Source organism: Colias eurytheme, chromosome 6 (genome assembly GCF_061535395.1).
Source record: "Colias eurytheme isolate Ceu_HAF_F1 chromosome 6, ilColEury1 Martin Lab GWU primary, whole genome shotgun sequence".
Lineage (NCBI taxonomy): Eukaryota > Metazoa > Arthropoda > Insecta > Lepidoptera > Pieridae > Colias > Colias eurytheme.
Window position 1 is genome coordinate 3949014 of NC_142985.1, and position 21996 is coordinate 3971009.

General features: G+C 36.1%; 1 protein-coding gene across 1 annotated transcript in view; it reads left to right on the plus strand.

The window, feature by feature from the left end:
- dnt (tyrosine-protein kinase Dnt) overlaps positions 1-21996 on the plus strand; it is a 37714-nt gene that overhangs the window by 12652 nt on the left and 3066 nt on the right. Inside the window, exons 2-4 of the mRNA XM_090102584.1 lie at positions 16682-16809; positions 20534-21220; positions 21326-21639. Of these exons, the coding sequence (XP_089958710.1) occupies positions 16682-16809; positions 20534-21220; positions 21326-21639 (1129 nt within the window). The remainder of the gene's footprint in view (positions 1-16681; positions 16810-20533; positions 21221-21325; positions 21640-21996) is intronic.

The window sequence follows — 21996 nt, forward strand, 5'->3', positions numbered from 1 at the left end:
ACCAGAAATCGAATACGACGCTCCGTTGGGACACTTTTTGGTCCCGCAGAGTGGATTTTAGTGGCAGAACAAATTAATCAATGAGGTTGCAATAAAATTGATTTTTTGTTGCCATATAGACAAAAAATAAAGAGTAATTGTTAAGGCTATGAATAAGTAATCCATACTAATATTATAAATGCGAAAGTAACTTTGTCTGTCTGTCTGTTACTCAATCACGCCTAAACTACTGAACCAATTTTCATAAAATTTGATATGGAAATATTTTGATACCCGAGAAAGGACATAGGCTACTTTTTATCCCGGGAAAATGACGCAATCCCGGAAATCCCACGGGAACGGGAACTATGGTTTTTTCTTTGACTGCGCGGGCGAAGCCGCGGGCGGAAACCTAGTCTTCAATAAAATTAATATCTTAAAATATTTAGTTACAAATTACAATACAAAGTAAAACTTATGTTATATTTTCTAGTAAATCATTGCATTCTTATTCTTTAATTTTGATTAAACTCATTGAAAAGGCAATGGTAAAATTGATGATAATAAGAAACCTATTGCGAGCTTATGTTCTAACATTTGTTGTTGATAACCGTAATCTATTAACAACGTTAACTATAACGACTGGTAATAATTCTAATTTATCGGCGTTTCGGTCTAAGTAAAGTAGGAGCCGCTCTAAAATATTGAACTCCACGGCCACTTATAATTTTTATAGGTTCGTAAGAAAGCAATTAAACTTGAGCATTATGATAGTATTGAAGAATTTAACGCGGTCGACGTTGTTACGGCTGGTGTTTAATGGTTCAGTGCACCCCTGAATAAACAAGCCTATTCGAAGTTAAATTTGCTTGCACCGGATATGGCTCCCACTCGAACGTATCCATCATGTGCCTTTAAATGAAGACTTAAATGCCTATCCAACTTTACTCTTGCCACTTGAAAATCCAGTGCCATCGCTGCGGACAAAGAATTATTATTCACTAGAAAGGATGCGGTCGACCTCACTTATTTTATGATCAGTAAATCTTGCTGTTATGAGCTTCTAAATAATAACATTTTATTGGCCTCCGTCACTGGGATTGACGAATGCCTATTTTACGCTTTATGGTCGATCGCGGCATATAGTGTCCTAAGATTTATGTCTATCCCTGAAGTTTACTGCTAATGTAATGTGCTGGGCTTCGATTGTAATATACGTTAAAATCTCTGGAAATACATGTTGTTGTATTGTGTTTTTTTTTTAAATAAGAACTCGTTAAACGTTGTTTATCCCTTGGAAATGTCAACTCGATTAATATTTTAAACATTTCTTTTAGCAATAATATTTTTAGCATACATATTTTTAAGATAACCATCAGGTCGTTCGTACCTTATCTGTTTGGACCACCATGAGCGTTTCAACCCAGCGGGGATTTGGCACGTTTAAACAATGCTGAAGTGATATCTTTATGCTGAGGATGTGTGTTATTTATTTCTGTTTGCTGTTTGGCCTTTAGTGGTTTATGAATCGTTTTTCCAGTAACTGACAAAACATCTTGACGTGAATTGATCGAGGATTTTAAGTCGAACAAGCTTGGAAGTGAATTCGTATGTATCTCAGCGTGAAGTAAGGATGTTGTAGCGACTCATGGCCCCGCGGGTTCTATGCCTCCTGCGGCGATCCGATTCAGGACCCGCATGTTGTAAAATTTAAATTTTAAATCCGAATTCGTTTTTGTTTATGTATGCGTATAGCGTACACAATAGTTTTGTTTAAAGAGAATAACATATAGAATTACAGCTTAATTTTAAGTAAGTACCCCATATATATTTTCATTTATTACGACAGGAATGCTTCGATGAATTGGCATTTATTTTATCGTGTGTGTTGTGAACCAATACGGCACTCGATATTTCGATATTTGCTTCAAAAGTCTTGCTCGAGTAAATACCGAATCACCCTCACGGGCGTCGAACACTGGGAGTTGTTGAGTGAGAAAATACACTTTTGGGAAGCAGTCGTACAAAACAAATATTGTTAGAATCCGTTCTGAGGTGCTCGTGAACAAATATTAGGATACCCTACAGAGGTCATTATTACTATCCGACGGTGGTCAGTTCGTACATTTGAAATTTTATTTCCAGGAACTATTGAAATACGATATTTAACTATTTCCTCGATGTAATGTCGCTGCGTTGTGTTCCCGCAATCGGGTTAAGCTTTATTTCTGGCTCAGTTAACATACCAGCGTTCCGGGCACCAATAGCATTAATGGGCTGCGGCGTTTATTTAACCGATCTAAACTCGATTTGTTACGGCTGCGTTTGGATATTTAGACTATAACTCAACTGTGCTAATCACTCTTTGACAGTGTATTTAAAAAAGTTTTTTTTAACATACCTAAAGAATGTAACATTGACTAAAATCTGTGACTAAAATGATTCTTAAATGATGAATTATAATTAATTACAACGATAAAAATATCTCTTTTGAGTCTAAATATGGTCGCTGCTCGCCACAAAAAAGAAATAGAAAGGAGCGTGTGTCGCAGTTCTCAGATTACATCTCAGTTAAGTCGTGAGTTTGGGACATGCGTGGCTGTGAGCAAAAGTCACGATTTTACCTGGACAAAAGGACCTAAACAAGTTTATGCAAATATTGTTCAATAAACCGAAGTTCAAAATGGATTGACAATTCCGTCCCTCTCCGATATAGATCCACGAAATGAAAAAAGAGTCACGTTATGCGGGCTCTTCGTAAAATGTGCATGTAATAAAGGAACGGAGAATGCCAGTGAGGTGTGGGTGCGCGATTTGCAATGTTCTTTTTCATCCGCTCATGCAAATTCAATTCCGTCTCGGAAATCTCCGAGGATACAGCGATTGGAAATGTTTACTTTAGTCTTTTTTTAATTTATTTTTAACTGTCTGTTTCTATCGTGGGTGGTGTGGGGTATCATAACTGTTTTATTGTTTTGCAAAAGTGGAAATAAATGTCTACACTCTACAGTCTATCTTAACAGAATCGAGTGACTATGAGGTTATTATAGTCAATGTTATTCTTTGCTAAATTATATTTCAATCAGTTTCTGTATTTTCTACTTCATTAAATCCTCCGCATTTAGTGCGTGTTTTGTTTGGCGAGCAACTTTTTCGATTTTTAAATTCATTGGGAGCGTGCTCGATACTTTTGTTTGTTTTCGGTGGACTATACCGTTGTTTTTTAACGTACCTATAGTTTTATATTGTGTGATGGAAATCTGGGTTTTTATTTGCGTTCATTTGCCGCTGTGTCGTGACTTAGTATAAAGGGAATAAGTTAAGGTCGTGTTACTCGTGCGTTATTTTTTGAACAGTAGCTCCGATTTTAATATGAACTGGTTTAAATTTTATTGCCTGTAGTATTATTTATTTAAGATTCAAAATTAATCACATCCGAAAAACAGAACTCTCTTGTTAGCGTGTTCTTAATTTTGATTTATTGTGTGTCGTTTTTATGAACATGAATTAAACATAACACATAATTAAATGAAATACGAGTAAACTTCTTACTGACTCCCAAGCTTATAATTAACAGTAATTGATACTTCGCTTTATTTCATTAACATAACCAATTAAGCAAACTTGTGAGTTTTATAAATAATTATGAATGATTTATAGAATAAAAGACTCGGGAAGGTTTCAGCTTTTTCGTTTTTTGACCTGTCTAATAAGGATATGTAAAATACCGTGTAAGATATATGATAAACATCATATTTCAACGGAGAAATGAATGTTTCGGTGTTGTAGAAATATTGAGAACATATTGAATGTGACTGGGGCTGATTGACGGCAATTCGAGTCGGTTATCCGAAGGTGCTTGTTGGGATAATACGAGCAATCTATCTCGCAGTAGTCGGCACCGCATGATAGATCTGTGATGGGCTCACGACTCGTTTTGTTGTTGTTTTGCTTTATTGATAAACGCTTTGAGACGCCTTCTTACTGTATTAGTGCCTTGTTATGTTTGAATAGCTTTTTACAAGGTTGTTACCGGCCGATGTTGTGATGATGATTGAAAACGTTATCTTTTATCTTTTTTATCTATACATTTATGTACTGTCTCTAGTGCGTACTTTAATTTTAAGCGTGCTGTCCCTAACAGTTAACTACATCGTTGAAAATTTAAATTCCAAGAACGCATAATCACGTTCCCATTTAACTGTTTTTTACTTTAATAAACGTCGAGGCTCTGGGTGCTTCTCATTTCACAGAAAATCACGTAGAAACAAAATAGCGAGGTTATTTATTACGAGTTGAGGTACGTGTTCGCCTGAGTTGATGTTTATCGACGCGTGATAACGTTATGAATGTTGTCTATTGGCATTCGAGGTTGGAATATAACGAGGTATGGCGTGCGTAGGCTTCAAATGTTGGTGATAAGGATCGTGGTGCGGGGTGCTTCTCCAGCTTTCACTGGCGTGTCAGAGAGTGCCCAATGACCGCTGTTGTGACAGCCTCCCACGATAACGTCCATGTTTATGTGCGCGCGCGCCGACCGCCATGTTTGTTTTATCTCGATCCAACGCTCGAGCGTGTTAATAAATGTCTTGTATTGGAAAAAAGTCTTATCGTCCTTTTTTTTATGCCCACCGTATGTTTTATTTAGACATCGGTTATTAATAATAATGGATCCTTCAGGGTCGTTAGATCAAAATTTGAGATCCACAACGTGTAGTCAGTTTTTTATGCGAGTGTGTTTTGTTTTTTGTAAACGTCAGTTGTTCGGGTCTTTTATTGGAGTTTCGAGTAGGGGACGTATTTGTATTTCATATTCAAAACAGATGTCTAACCTGCGTTGATTGCTGGGAAATTAATTGAATATGTTTTATTTATTATACGGTCGCGTTGAATTATGTGCATGTATAAACATTCCCACATTATAATATTTTGGTCCTTGTCAGTGTCAGGTGCGTGGTACGTGACAGTCACGTCGGTGGACTCAGGTTTCTACCTGAATTTTGATATAGTGTTTTTTATAAAAGCCATTTATGAATGCATTCAGTAGCTGAGTTTAGGTGTGTGAAATACTTTCTAAATTGTAGTTTAATTATAGATACGTACTACGAAATCAAAACTGAATGTAACCACATAATTGGATATTTTTTTGGGGATTTTCACGGCTCGTTACTGAGATGGAACGAATTGTCCATCCTGGAGTTGGTGTCGAAGACAGGTAGACGTCATTACGTGTATCAAAGCGACAGATGCCCTTCGATACCATTCCGTCACGTAAATTCAGAGAGGCGTGTAATTGAATCTCATCAAGTGGACTGGGACAAATTTAATCGGATGTCTTTTTAGTTTTTTTATGCACTTATTTTTAGTAGGTATAGTTAATTACGTTAGCGTATTGATTGCTGCAAAAATAAGGTCATACAAAAAATAGTCCATTAAATAACATTAGTTAATAAAAAACAGTATGTAAATAATAGTTATGAAGTAAATTCCTACATACTTTATGTTTCTGTATATAGCTGATGACCGTGCACGGCCGGCACGGCGGGCGGTGCCGCCGGATCCCGGCCTCAGGCCATGTTCTTTTTGCCCATTGTTTACTTTACACGGCAGTGTTAAATTTTTATGATTCCTGACTGACGGTATATTTTCTGAGCGGCTGCCAACTCGATAATTCTCAGTTGCGTACGATTCTCGATTATCGTTTTATTTATGGGACAAGACGGGTACGTGTTCGATTGCATGATTAATTTAGATTCATAACGCCTGGAGTGGAGCTATATTCGTGACTCATTTCAGTACTTGAAAGTTGAAACTAATGCTTTAAAGCAGCGTTTAGTCCCAAACAAAGTCGAATATTTCACAACATCAAGGTATTGTAGGTAGTTTTGTATCCTAAATTATTACTATTCTATTATATCTTCATAAATGATTATTATATTGTATTTGGAAAATAAAATTTTGCTCATATTTTTAGGCTTTGCATAACTTAGTATTTTAAGGTGTCATGAAAGATCCATGGAGTGTATGACACTAAAGACCGGTGCTTACATGATAGGAAGGTAAAGCTAGATGGTAGGGTGTAAACAGTAAGTTGAGCACGGTTGCCGGCGACGTCGAGTGCCCTCCACGCCTCTCCGGGATCGCTCTCTCGAAATAAACGATTTAAATTCCCGGTACGGTGGTTTTTTCTTTAATTCCAAAAAGTACGGTACTATTTTGATGTGGGTATAGCTAGATCTGTTCGTAATTATCCTGTACAAATTCTTCTATAGACCTTTTATATCCTGGATAAAAATCATTACGTAACAACTGAAAAGAGGCGAGTAAAATTAAGACAGACACTAAATATTGGTCTTTGCGAGAACGAGTTCCTTGGCTTATTTATAAGTTCTTGAAACAGTAAATTATCATTTTAAATGGCGAACGCTTGTAAGCGCTTGTATTGTGTTGCACAAACTGAATTTTTAAGTATATATTTGAGTTGAGTAGAATTCAATAACTTCAAAGATTCAGGTGTTATTTAAAGCAAATATGAATTTCTTAGCAAATATATTTCCATGAAAGCTTTACGCAAACATCTTCAAAGAACAGGGTAACCAAACACGCTGGTGTCATAATGTCAGAAAAGAATTATGTGTCTTTTTCAATATTTCCCTTTCACCGAGCCTTATAACCTTTCTAAGTTCCAAAGTAAATATTGGTTGCTTCTGTACCATACATTGTACAAATCCTCCCTGTAATGCCGTATGGTTTGACAATATTTGCTGAGCGCTATTTGACATACGTGTTGGTTTGTTCTGTTATTGGACACCTCTATTCTATGCACATGTTTGACTCAAGCATTTTCAGGAATCGACCCAACCACTATTTGAACACATGGTATTCTCAAAACGATCCTAACATAAACTAAAATTCAGTAGCGGAGTCGATAAAAAGCCGTTTTCTTATCAATAAGATAAGTTTGAAAATAAATCTCATATCGTAATAACACGGCTCGTGATAAGGAATCGATTTTACAACGAGGGCTACCGTGCGATAACCCCGGGTACGAGCTAATCCCTTGATAAGGAAATGCCTGCATACTGAGTGCACGTGGGTCGAGTTGATAATTGCTATAATACAAGACAAATTTGTTACAGCCTTATCCGGTTACATTGCGATACATATCACGGGGTTTAATTGGCTGCTTGAGTTGTTGAAGGCATGGGTGGGGTTTTTGTTTAGTTTCAAATTACTTTCGTCAGCTCTGTGCGCTGGGGTGATGAGAAATTGTTTGGGTGTTTTAAAATGTTTCTTTAGTTCGGTTGCTTATCTGGTTACACGTAACATTACAAATAAGGATTCATCGTAAGCAATCAAAGTTGTATCTTTACTTTCAAGTGTCTGTAAAGGTCGTAATCGCTGATAAGAAACGGAAAACAACTAAAATGTGTTTTAGCTTTGAACTTGTGTCTCAACAATGTACAGCAATTTACTCGGAGTATATATATATACCCATAGGGCAGTAAATAGAGAGTCAAAGCTAACTAGCCTGTAACCACATTCAATGTTTGTGATGGTGTTAGACAATCACGGCTTGTTGTCGGTAATCATTTGTGTTTATTTATACGCCTGTCGGACTCACGATTCGTTTAACCTGACGGTTATGTAAATATAACCAGTTGGAGAGATTGTTTCCTCGACTATCTCTATGGTAATGTTATTGGAATTTGAGACTTTATAATTTGATTAGTATTTTATTGATTATTGATGCACTATCAAGATGCCTATTGAACGACATGGACATACAACTAGAATATTATTTCATGTTTGAGAAATGAGAAATTCAAATTAACCTGATCAAATATATGTATTAGATCTTACAGATTTCATGTACTTACGTATTTTTCGTCGAGCTATTAACAAATTATTTATGTCTAAAAGGTTCATTAAGTGGTCACGACAATAGTGCAAGACGTTATAAACGATCCAAATGAGTGAGACATCATAAAATACGTAACAAATGCGCTCTACTTTTTATTTCAAGGAGCTTTAACCTGATTATTATTTTAAACAAAACAATAAAGAGAAAATGGTAGTTTCCGTTTGTATAGAGACGCAGTCACGATTAAAAATAAACAAAAAGTGTAAGTTTGTACGAAGTTGTCTGAAAGTTGCGAAAAAGTGATAATTAAGTGCCGACTAGTGTCTTTTACTTCGCTTATTCGCGCTTTTGAAAGTGTTCATTGCATTTTTAATAGCTAACTATGTGTTGATAAACGTTTCTGATGAAACTTAATGCGAATTTCGTGGTAATGCAGCTTTATGGGATATTCTGGGAATTATTTTGATACACTTTTATTTATGTAAGCATATTTAAATTTAAATTAGTTGTGTGAATTAAATGATCATCATAACGTGACAATTAAGAATTAAGATGGTACCCTATTTTATTCTGTGTGTTCAATGTTAAATTATTGAAAGAAGAAAAATCAATATGTAACATACATATACATATTATAATTCAATCATGTATGCTTTGACTGTATTAATTTCCAATAAAATAAAAGCTAAAGCCAGCGCCTCGATAGCGCTACAAATAGGGCATGTTTATTGTATTTGTAACAATAACATTTTGTACACTCCCGTTACGCAATGCTCACAATTAACGATCTTGATTATCCGGCGCCATATTTATTTGTACTAAACAAATCGGGCCATTTCTGTGAGGTAAAACAAATATTTACCAGCAGATACACTGGTACTGGAGTCGACAAATATTTTGGTAAACGGTTGAATTCGTGCCTGTAATAATACGCGTATAGACTAGCGTTCGAAGTTCATTACGGTGTTTAATCAGTGTAGTAACATAGTTACTATTACTGGATTGCGCTGTTAATATGTTTGAAAATGTTTTACTAAGTTCGTAAAAGAGTTTAGGAAGTATGTATCAAGATTTAGATTATCAATTGTATTTTTTTTTTCATAAGCTATTTGTACTTTCAAAATTAAATGGTAATTTATTTCTATAACGTGAGTTTGTTTTGATAGTTCAAAAATATTTTAAACAGCGTGATTTATCTTTAAATTATCGTTCAAGTAATTAATATTCTAAGACCGTAAGTTAAGAAATGCACTTGATTTTCTTAAACATAATCAGCTTTCAGACTGGCTGTTTAGACTTGTCTATGAATTAACGTCATTTGTTTAAGACTTATCTATAATCCGATTTACTAGCACGACCCATTGAGCCGTAAATCAGAAGCCACTCGAAGTGACGGTTTCCGTGTCGCCGCACGTAATTAAAGGTATGGAATTCAATAACATCTGGTTCTTGATGAGCGCAAAAAGTTCGGAAAAGATTCCGTCTGTCAAACTAATTCGACGGGATTTCTGGCCTCGGGCACGCGAGCAAAAAGGGACATTCATCAAATAGATATTTTTAAACGCCCTCCGAGTTCGATCATTAAGACGCCGACACGTTACATCGCTGAAGATTTTCACGCCTTCCCAATTAATAGGGCTGCCCGTGTAACGTAATGAAGCAATGTATGTTGTCAATTATCGTTTATGAAATCCTTGACTAATTTAGGCGCAGGGTCGCTCGCATGGTACGGAGTCGAGGTGATTATAGCAGTTAATTTCATGATACGCAAACTGTTCTATTATTAACAATATTCAATTCGTTTTGAATTTATTCACTTGAAATTGTTCTTGATGATGATATGGTATCTCTGTTTAAGAAATATATTTTTAACAGTCAATATTAAATAGTAAAAATAAAACCTTATTTATCTAGTTGGTATTTGGTAAGTATCATATTCATACAATTTAAAATTAAATAAAACTCATAGCTCAAAAAGATTACCTCATTTGTCAAGCATGTCGTAATTCTATTGTATTTTCATTACTGTAATTAATATATGGGAGGAAGGTTATAAAGTGTGTGAATCGGTGCGGCAATGAAGTATGGCGCACGATTACACGCAACCAACACCTACAAGATAGAACCCTCTTCACACCCTCTATAAATTTTCTGCACCTTAATTTTCCTGTTGAAGATCCTCGAGATGTTCGTTTGAGCACAAATTAGAGAAAATGTTAACCGTTTAAAATAACACAGGGTGTTGAGAATGATTGTCTTTTTACAAGAATTTATGCGTTGGTATGTGCAAGAGAATGAATTCGTAAGTATATATTTGAATGAATAGCCAGAAGGTTCTCATTTCGTCTGTGTAATTTGATAATTAGGTTGATTTATTAGTTAAGTTTGACGACTATTAATAAATGTCCTAGTCAATTACATAATTATGCTGATGATAGATTTAAATAGAATAGAATAAAATTGCTCAGAATATCTTTATTATCAAAAATAAATATAACACAACATGTGTAAACAATTTTGGTTCGCCGCGATAATGTTTTAAAAAGGTTTCTTACAGCGTTTCGTATTACAAGTTTTAATTTACGAGCTTTTGTGAGGACCAAATCTTGTTAGGATAAAACCAAAATAACAATAAGGGATCCTGTTACCTCGTTTCCGGCGTGGTAACTTTGGTAAAAACTCGGAAAGTTTTACACCTGACTGCATTTGCCCGTATTAAAGTGTATTAGGGGCAAGTGTGGTAAACCTTTAAGTAAATTTAAAAGTTAACAAAAAGTTTTGCTTTCTGAAGGGTGAACCTAAAAATTGATTGTGAAAATTTGAATTTTGAAATAAAATTACCCACATTTTCCTCAGAAAAAAAGTTGTAGTAGGTGTAATATTTGGTTAGGTATATAAGTATTTACCAAAATTATATACATTTTTACCATGCATGTAATTTTGGAAACATCTTGTTTAAATGATAATTATCCTCAAACTCAATCATCATTGGGAGTATGTTATTAATGAGATTAAAATTAAAATACTAAATTATGCCAATCATACTTTAGCTTTATTTAAAACTGTTTATGGTACCGCAGGTTTACAACGTCTGCTCAAAGTAGTTTACGACGGTTCGATTGTCACAAATCACCACAAATTGACAGAACAATACAAGGATCACTTTTTATACAAATCCGTAAATTTTAAAGCCCGTGAAATCCTTAACTTAATCCCTTTAGCGAATTAGTTAGGTACATCCATTGGTACATCTAATTTCTTTGTACCGTAATATGCGGGTAATCAATTAGGTATATAATTATTGTGTGCAGGTATAATAATTAAAAATTAATTATTAAAAAACACTATTTAGCGGTACTTAGAGATGAGATTATTGAGTGGAGAATTAAAGCAATACATTAGTTAATGATTTTGTAGTTACAAATATTGTTTGAAGTATTGTCCTGACGTAATTTTGAATATATGTATTTCAACTGTGCTTTAAAATAAGGAATTCCCTTTTTAATATCGCTTGCGTGCCTGAAAGATTTATGAATATGACCCGTTTCTAAATATGTTTTATAATAGATGATCAAGTAAACTTTGTGTAACTAATAAACTTTTAGGTATTAATCTCTAATAATAATTGTAAACAATCTTTCATCTTGATTGTTGCAACAGCGATGGCCTCACACTGTTTACATGTTGCGACAAAAGCACATTCACTTCTGTCGCAGATTATAACGAGCCTTGTATATCTGACTATACTAATATTATAATGCTGAAGTCTGTTTGTTTGGATGAGCACGCTAATCTCTGGAACTACTGGTTCGAATTGAAAATTCTTATCGTGTTGGATAGGTAGTCCATTTATCGAGACTTAGCCTATGTCTTATTCTGGGTCTACAGCCAAATCTACATACCAAATTTTATTGTAATCGGGAAAGAGCAACAAACATCCACCTATCCATCCGTCCTCACAAACTTTCGCATTTATATTACATACTAGCCGCTCCGCGCGGTTTCACCCCCGTGGCTCTTCTCCTGTCGGTCTTAGCGTGATGGTTTATGGCCTTCCTCGATAAATGAGCTATCTAACACCGAAAGAATTTTTCAAATCGGACCAGTAGTTCCCGAGATTAGCGCGTTCAAACAAACAAACAAACAAACAAACTCTTCAGCTTTATAATATTAGTATAGATTAGGTGGATGAGAGCAGAGGAAGTTGTCTGGGTCAGTTAGTTTAACGATTCTTTATTAGCAAGCCTTTCATATTCGAAATAAAAAATAAGCTTTTCGATCTTCGGTTAGCAAAATTTTATTATAAATCTTACTGCGATGGTACTATACTATGTTGGCCTATGGAACCTCGTGTGTGATCTGTCTTATGCCGGCTGTACACACTCGCCGAGACACACCGAGACAGGCCGAGAACGAGTATGTACATGGTGCATTCGTCTTGTCTCGCGCTCTCGTGTCTCGCCTCGGCTGTCTCGGTCGCTGGTCGGTTTTTTGCGCCCGAGTCAAAGGGTCTCGTTGAGTCTCGCGAGGAAAACGAGAGCGAGCATGTACACACTCGTTCAGTTAGTTGATCGCTGACGTTATTTATGAACGCACGTGTTTCACTATGTGGTCTAATGAACGAGAATTACAGTTTTTGGAGTGCTATCAAACAGAACCTTTTTTATGGAACTTATTTTTTATGGAACTTATTTTTTATGGATTTATTTTAAACTAGCTTTCCGCCCGCGGCTTCGCCCGCGTTTTCAAAGAAAAACCCGTTCCCGTACTTTCCCGGTTTCCGGGATAAAACTATCCTATGTCCTTTCTCGGGTATCAAAATATCTCTATACCAAATTTCATGCAAATTGGTTCAGTAGTTAAGGCGTGATCGAGTAACAGACAGACAGACAGAGTTACTTTCGCATTTATAATATTAGTATGGATTGTCCAGAAGGTTCTGCCACCAACTCAGCCAATTGATTTTCCATTTTACTTCCTAAACAAAGAAGCGTTTCTATTGATTCCTCAAAAATACAATAAAATACATTAACTATTCAGGGAGTTTTTATATTATTTATTTCCCTGTTTCTACTGCGGTGCATAGTAATCATCCACCATCTTCTTTTTCTCCATGGTTTGAGAATTTTTTTTTATAGTAAATGTTTAAAAAATTATAATAGCTCATGGCACAAAGACAAATAGCAGCAGCTATTTCTACGTCCATTCTCGTGTAAGTCTTCAGTTCAAATGTTAGAACGAGTGTGTACAGGCATGCTCTCGACGAGAGTCTTTTCGGCCGAGGCTCTCGACGAGAGGCTCTCGACGAGTGTGTACAGCCGCGGTTATACTTGGCCAGTTTTTGTGGTTTCTGCGAGAGCTCTTACTGTCGATTCCTGGGAAATAGATAAGGGTTAAATTTTTTGTAACGCCAGGCGCCGTTGAGTGTGACTGGTACTGATATTGTTATCAAAGGGATTTTAGTTTTTACGTGTGTTTGTACAGATATTGCTTGATAAAGGTGAATTCTTAGAAAGTATTAGCATTGTAGAATCTAACCACGGACGTGGTGCATGATTGACATATAAAAATGTTTGATATACACACTGTCAAAGCCAAATCGTGTGGAATTGTGTAATAAATATAGATAAAGGGAAAAATGATCAAAATAACGATTTATCTAGTAAAATTTGCACAGTGAATCGGTGCACATCTTTGCAACATGAGTTTATACCCTGACCTAAGTCATTATAAGGACCTCCTCCCCAATAAGAGGGATCTTTGTAAAAATAAAGTATCCGGAAAGGCATTGACCGGCGAGCAATACGACAACAGTCCGTCAGATGCCCAAAGACATTAAGGCGATGTTTTCCGGTATCGGCCAATAAAGCTGTCGCCATTGCGACATGATGCTTCTAAATACGCATTTTTATGTATTCCCAATGATTTTTACGGGACATTCGACGCTATTCTTAGCGCGTCGTACAGTTTATGATTATGATTATCACATGTGCTTATGGGATGCGGAGTTGTAAAACGCATTTTGTTTACGTGTCGGTTTCCCGTTTCCTTAATTAACTTTGCGATGTTTTCATGCAAATATAGGTACATGAATAATTCATCAATAAACATTTTCTCCGGAATAATGAGCAAATTTATGCGAGATATACGAATAAATATTTATTTAACAGAAGCGTCTAAAATGGCCAAGATCGGCATTATAAACTGTTTATGTAGAATTTTGATCATAAAGAAGTATTTTAAGACCAAGTATTTAACTTCAGTTTCAACATGCACCTGACCATTTCGCATTCAACTAGAGGATACCGGATAAAGGCGACGACGCTTCGTTTACTTATTGCAAATTCAGCGTTAGTGCAGAATATCTCGCGCATAATGCGCTAAGGTAGAAATAATAAACGACATTTTTTGTCCCTCAACCCTCGACGAAGTGAAGTGCATAACTCTGCACACCTTTATTTTCCGTCACCTCTGCACTTTGTTTTATTTTCTTGCACGCCTCGACCGCATAATTCTACAATAATGCCTTCGGCTTGCCCTAAAATTCTCCGCTACCACGAAGGGGAAGGTTTAACTGAATATCGCCGTCTATTGTTCGCTTTCCATTTGTTCCATACAAATTTTTTATTTGTGTGTAATGAATGCTTTATTCGTAGGTGCGACGTTGAATGGACCAGATTTCGCGCGGGCGTGATTTTTCGCGCGATATCCTAAGTACAATGAGATGGATTATTGAATATTTCTTTGTGCTACCTATACAATAAAATCGATTCTTAAAGCTTTAGCAGGAATATGAATAAAGAGCGGGTTATATACTCCGAGATCTATATCGTCATCGACGTTAGTTACGGGTATAGATTTATTCCCGGTATTGGATTCGTTATAGGCTATAGCGTGTGTTTGACAAGGGTTTTCGAGCACAGGTAGCAATGAGATAAGAACACTTAAAAATTAGTTTATTTAAGCAAAAAGTGGGCGCCGCGAGACGGCAGCGTTTATCTTAAGTTATTTGTCAAATCAAGTACCTACGTTGTTTCTTGTTGCCGCCGCATCAAAGGAGCCGCACGGTAGCAGACTCGAAACAGCCACTGATTATGGGAATGCTTGAAAACTATTTTTGTCACATCTTGATTGCCTAATCAGAATTCTTAGTTTTAGCTAGAATACGCTTTCTAGGCGCTCATTAAAATTTAATCTGATTTTGATTCGAGGAAACAATTTATCAACTGGTTTGTGTCAACAAGTTTCTAGATCTTATCACATTAGTTGTTGCGTTTAATTTTCTGGAATTTTCTTATTAGAATTCATATGGATCGAAATACGCATAAACTATACATTCCGAAATTAAATAAAAAGTTGACGGGGTTCAACATTTCAATGCATGCGCGAGCGCAGGCGTCGGGTCAATTTGTCGATGCAGTGTGACATCCGCGCCTGACCACCATTTTGCATACAAACGATCTTATTGCAAGTAATTTATGTTTCTCGTTAACACCTAATTGGCCCTATCGCGGAACGAATAAACAAACATAACACTAATGGCGTTAAAATTATCATTTTAATCATTTCTACATACGGTTGCTTCATTTGCATATATATACAAAATCCAAAAACTTGTTTGGATAGGATACATAATTTACGATTATTGTGTTAATAACACACATTACCGCTGTGTGTTTATTATAATAAAATCCTGTATTCGTTCCATATGGTGCTTTTAAAGCGGTCGTTATATTAATAATGTCTTATTGGAAAATGTTTGTATTCAGTGTTTTTTTTTAATTTAATCGTCTGCTCTTCAAATGAGTTTTTAATAGAAATTATTCGAGTAGAATACATGGGTTTTTTTAAAGAACTAAACTCTATTTTTATTTTCAAATCAAGAGGTAGAAATTCCATTATGATGTACTTACTATTCTTAGTTTTATACCTTATCATTGTTACATTATCTTTTATAACTCGAGATATATATCAACACGAAGCTATATTTTAATTATGTAAAATAATACGTTGGTAACGAGACACGTCCGTCGTCCGTGATTTGATCTCAACTCGATATGTTCACAGAATTTGGCTTTAAATGAGGCTTCGTAACACGAATCAGGCATTCGTATGTTGGTAAATGTTTGTACATATACAAATGATTATGGGTTCCTTATTATCAACTGATTAATTATCTACTTTCGTTAAAAACGGCCCAGAACATCGTTCTAGAAAATCCAAATATCTAACTAAATTTAGTATAATACCACGTATCAAATAGTTTGTCGACATCTTATCTCTACTAGAATTTATCACAATAGTTTATAGCCATCAGCTCGTAAGCACGAGCCAATTTGATAAAATTCCTAAAAATTACCATGTTACTTGGAAGTCGGGAGTTTTCTTAGGAAGGAACAGCATAAACAAAAGTAAGCCGGCTAAACTTTTTTTCATAATGAATTAAAATTTAAAACGGTCGCTTTTTGGGACTGGTTCCCATGATTTGTGGACAGGTGGCGGCACCGTCGGCGTCTCCAGCCTTTGTAGATGCCGCCACGCGTGCTCTGATCTTAGTTTTTGTCCGTTATTCTTTGTTATTGATGCGTATTGATTTGTGTGCCGATTGTAATGTTATTCAATACGCGGTCTCGTCTTACTACAGCCTTTTGTCGTCATAGTTTAATGCGTTACCGAATCTGTATGTATGGTGAGAGCTCCAATTGTGTAGAATAAAGCCTTTATTGCACGTAAAAATGGCATATTGTAATTGTTAAAAAGATAATATAAAGTATAAAATAGATAAAGAAATAAGGAGAAGACATTTAGTTGCTAATATATAATTTTTATTGTCCCCAGGTCTAACAGCAGAGCTGTATTACGTTCGAGAAGGTCAGATCAACTCCTACGCACTAAATTTCAACGTGCCTGTTCCCGCTACGATTGGAGAGTTGCATTTCACATGGCAAAGTCTTACGAGAAAACCGGTGAGTACATTTTGATCACTATAAAGTACTATAGAATAGTGTAGAAGATAGTATTAGTCTTACGAGAAGACCGGTGAGTACATTTTGATCACTATAAAGTACTATAGAATAGTGTAGAAGATAGTATACAAATATTTTTTGTAATATACCCTTATCTCTCTAGGATATCTCCAAAATCGACCTCCTCTATTTCTATAGGAGATGGTTCGTTTCGTCATCGTAGTAGATAAGTAGTAGACAATATATATTTTGGTGTAACTGTATTTGAATATAGGAAATAGCCAAGCAAAGAAGATGACTTACAACAAAACAGATAAATATACACATGTTGCAACAACAGAGTGTTTAATATTTGGCTCCCCGTGTGAACGGCTGGACGTCAAACACAACAAACTTAATCACTGTAATGTTTTGTGTACTCGATATCTAGGTGATGGCATTTATATATGATTAATTAGCGTTTGAACGAACAGATGTGAGAATTCATATAATAGTTCTCAATTGACCATTTGTGGTTGATACTGTTTTACACTTTATTATTTGAACTACTAATCTAAGTACATTCGATCAAATGTTCGTGTGTTTATTTAAAACAGGAGACAAGTAAGGTAAACATAGACACGTGAAAATAAACAACCAGATAGCACGTAAGATCGCAGTTAAATAGTTTCTTTGTAAATCTATCGAGTTCACTGAAAAGGATTAATGAGTGTCATTGACTTGTTGTTTTGTTACTAAACGCTTTTAAGGCAGTGATTAGTCGTGGACGTCTAAATATAGACACGAATAAATACGTGAAGTTCCATGTAAATTAATAGCATCTCCGTCACGAACTTAGAGCTTAACCCAAACTAAAAGACATTAAATAAATCACCTACCTCATTGATATTTGATTCGCTATACGACACGCTATTAAAAAGCTATATAGAATTTATAGAGGCGACAATGATGTAAGGCATAAAGAATTCAGCGTATAATTCGATACGTATTTATATAACAATCACGTAGTTTGATAACTGGCGATTAATCGAACAATAGATCGGTTAACAGTAGGTTGTTATGGTAATCTTAATACGTGTGTGCAAAAGTAATCATTACATGTATGAAAAACAGTCGTATGCAATCATACAATTAGCTACACAGGCTTAAGTATCAAAATTGATTGCACTACCGTACGAAAGTGGGTGTAATGAAACGCTGTACGTCTAGATTTTTTCCGGCCGTTCTAAAACTTTTTATCGTGTTTTTTACAAGTGGAGACAAGCTCGAATGTAATTAACGTGGGGTGGGAAGTTCTGCCAAGTTGGTTGGGCGGTCGATGTTTATTTGTCTGGCAAACGAGCTATTCTTATGGAAATGCCAAGTCTTATCTGAATTTAGATAGCTTGTTAAGTTCGGAGATGCTACCGGCGGAACGCATAGCCAATAATCTGTATGATTAATTTTCCTGACTTTTACTGGGATTTCGGGATTTAGTTTGTCATGTTTTATCAGCACTAAATGTTTGCTCGGCTTAACCTAACCTTTCTGTCGGCAGGTAAGAGTTTTGTGTACTTTTGGATAACTTGGGGTAACCAACACGTGGATTGCTTAAGGTATCGACCTAAAAGTAAATCCCTAAGTTCAAAGAACAGAATGCATTTCAGTTTAGTATCACAATTTAAAGTTGAAGCAAATAAGTCTGATATTTCGCTATATAATTTGATTTTAGGAATAATCCTACTTGTTTATTGTCCCTTATTATCATGAATATCCACAAAGACATGTTTCAACTGATGATCAGTAAGGACGACTATTATTATATTTCTTCAGAACCTATTTAGTCGTTTCATAATTTACTATCCATACTAATATTATAAATGCGAAAGTAACTCTGTCTGTCTGTCTGTTACTCATACTCAATCACGCCTGAACTACTGAATCAATTTGCATGAAATTTAGTATAGATATATTTATTATTTTGATACCCGAGAAAGGACATAGGATAGGTTTTATCCCGGAAATCCTACGGGAATGGGTTTTTCTCTGAAAACGCGGGCGAAGCCGCGGGCGGAAAGCTAGTTCTTTATAAATGCATACGATTTGTAATGCACTACATGGCACTAATAATGACTATAGTGTAACGATTAAGTATGAGGACATTTACACGCATTATTTGTTACATACGAGGCGCTTCCCACGACTCACGAGTTTTTACTGTTTACCCACCACTAACTATACACATGATTTTATTATTGATGGGAGACACGTACAGCATAACAACAAAATGTAGTTTTTATGTAAAAATCGAACGCTTCCTATGCAAATACAGAGTTAGTTGATCTCAACAGACAGTTGTATATTTTGTCCGAATGGTTAAGTAAATATGTGCATTTTAATGCGAATAACTTTGTAAATATTACAGTCAGAATTCTCCAGAATCCGAAGTAAATATGACGTTGAGATATGGCAAGCCTACATACAGTATATGCCGAAGTTATATTTTATACAGATACATATTATGTGATATTAGTTACAAATTCTTATTTAACATCGGACTCGTATTTTGTGGGCGTTTCGGTGGTAAAGGTTACTTCGTATTTTCCTGTTTTATATTTAAAATTACATTAGAATGTATTTCATTATACATATTTTATTTTTTAAATGTCATTTATTCTTTAAAAATTTCCTTGCTATTTTTTTTAAGTTTAGTTAAAATAGAGTTTTTAGGATTTTTTTTAATATATTAAATTAATGAATGCCTCTATTGTTAAAGTTAAATGAAATTGCCGTAGACGAACGCGAATACAGTTCACTGAACTTATCAATAACCATCTGTTTATTTAGGACAGCATTTGCAAGTTAAAGATCTTTCTGTATATGAAATCTCTCATGTTCCATACAGAGTTCATCATAAATTAACGATAAATTCGATATTGCCCTATAAAAGTTTATGCTCGTTGCATGTTAATAGTAAAGTGCTTTCATTGGTGTATAAAACGAAATGTAAACATGTATTATTGTAGTTTGAATCGTCAGAAGTCGGTAGAGTTCCATAATTACGATAGACTTTAATGTTTTGGAATGGTATTTGCTGGCGGCGCTTTTGATGGGAAGTAAATATTTGTTAAACGGTTAAGTTACGTAGAGCGATCCCCGTATTGTCCGTAACCGACTAACTAATATTTAATTAGAGGCCACGGTGTCGCACCTCCGGCCGCATGTCTGATGAGGCGGCCAAAGGGCCCGCGGCAAATCATGTTTGTTTTACCATTCATGTTACCGACCACTGATTAGTCAGATTATAATGAGTGCTTGGAACACAAACTACCTTGTTATATGGCTGAGTAACGTGTTCTGTTTGTTCGGGTTTTGATTTAATAATAACACTTTTCGGTCCCCTATAATTGAGGTGAGGTTACTGTTTACAAAGCTCGTTTTTAGATCTTATAAATGGTCGTTTTTTAAATTTGAATGTCTGAAGCCGTATGGAGTAGGTATGGTCGTGATGCAATTGACGTTTGATTTGCCTGAAATGGGCATAGACCGTTTGGTAACACCGTTATAGTGACATCGAGAGGTGCATTTACCCGTTATACTATTTATTTTTTCTTGCCATGCTATACTTTACATAATTATGAAATGATGGTTATTTGTTAGGCTCAAAATATTTCTTGTTTGTTAATATTATTGAACGGGTCAACGTTAATTTTACATAATAAAAATAATATTTTCTTTGTTTCAGTTGCCATACACTCTACGCGTCGATGTGGTTTCACATCCTGAGGCGTTGCATCCGCCCACTTTCAACATTCCTACTGTAGGCTTTGTACCAACAGAGCCTCAGACTTGGCAAGTTGACCTGCCTTGCACTCACACCGTCGCCGCGGAAGTTGATGTCACTATATCTATGAATATCTCCACTGGTTCTTCATCCACCGCGCTGCACTTCAGAAGACGGAAAATATGCCTAAAAGATGTCCCTCGACCAGCTGTGAGAGTCGATAACGCGCCCCACGCGCCAACGTCAGCTGATATATTCTACGCGGGAGCTGGTTGTGCTGGTGGAGCCCTATTGATAGCAGCAGTAGCCGCTGCTGCTTGCAGAGCTCGAGCTAGGAAGCTCCGAAGAGCTAGGAGCGATGAACAAGACGCTCATGCCTTTTTACCAGACTCGTCTTGCAAGTCTGCCGCCAGTTATACCAGCTACCGCCGTCCTGCGTCGTTACCGGCAGTAGCTGCGGAAGAAAGAGCTAGAGATCTTCAGCAAAGGATTGCGGAATTAACAATACAGAGATGTCGCGTCAGGTTACGATCTGTTGCCATGGAAGGCACGTTCGGCCGCGTCTACAGAGGAACGTATGCTGATGAAGATGGTAGAGAACAAGAAGTATTAGTCAAAACTGTAGCGGAACATGCATCACAAGTGCAGGTAATTAATAACAGAATCATTTCTAATAATTTAATTCATTGAAGTAATATAGTTAATCAATCAATTAGTTCTCTATACTAATAAGTAATAATGAATATCTCTTAGGTGTCGCTACTCTTACAAGAGGGCTGTATGCTTTATGGGCTTCACCACGACCGGGTGCTATCCGTGCTCGGTGTGAGCATCGAAGACCAGACGGCTCCTTTCCTACTGTACCCGTGGGGCTCTGGCTGGAAGAACCTGAAGCAGTTCCTCCTGTCATGCCGCGGGGTCGCGATAGGAGGCGCGGCCAGTGGCGCTCCGCCCCCCGCGCTCACCACACAGCACGTGGTCAGAATGGCGCTCCACGCGTTGGATGGACTCTCCTATCTTCATTCGCAACACGTCCTACATAAGGATATCGCTGCGAGGAATTGCGTGTAAGTAAAAAATACATGTTCTGTACGCTAGTTCAATCTATTCATGGAATTTAGTAATAGGAAAAACGGGCTTCCTTATTCGCTTAGATGCAAAAAATCTCAAGATACATTCCGCTCTGTACCTTTAATCAAGTTACGTTTTGTAGAGTGTATTTAATTTCAATTAAATAGTCTGAATAGACCAATCATTACACCTTCATTATTTGAAAGCTTTTAAATAAAAGTTCATTATTACTTTAATATTGACAAGTGTGAATTTATGACATTTAGTCGTTCAGCCTATATACGGAACTATGTTTATAGTTTGGGACAGGATCGAATATCACGTGTGAATAAAGTACGCGACTTAGGTATCAC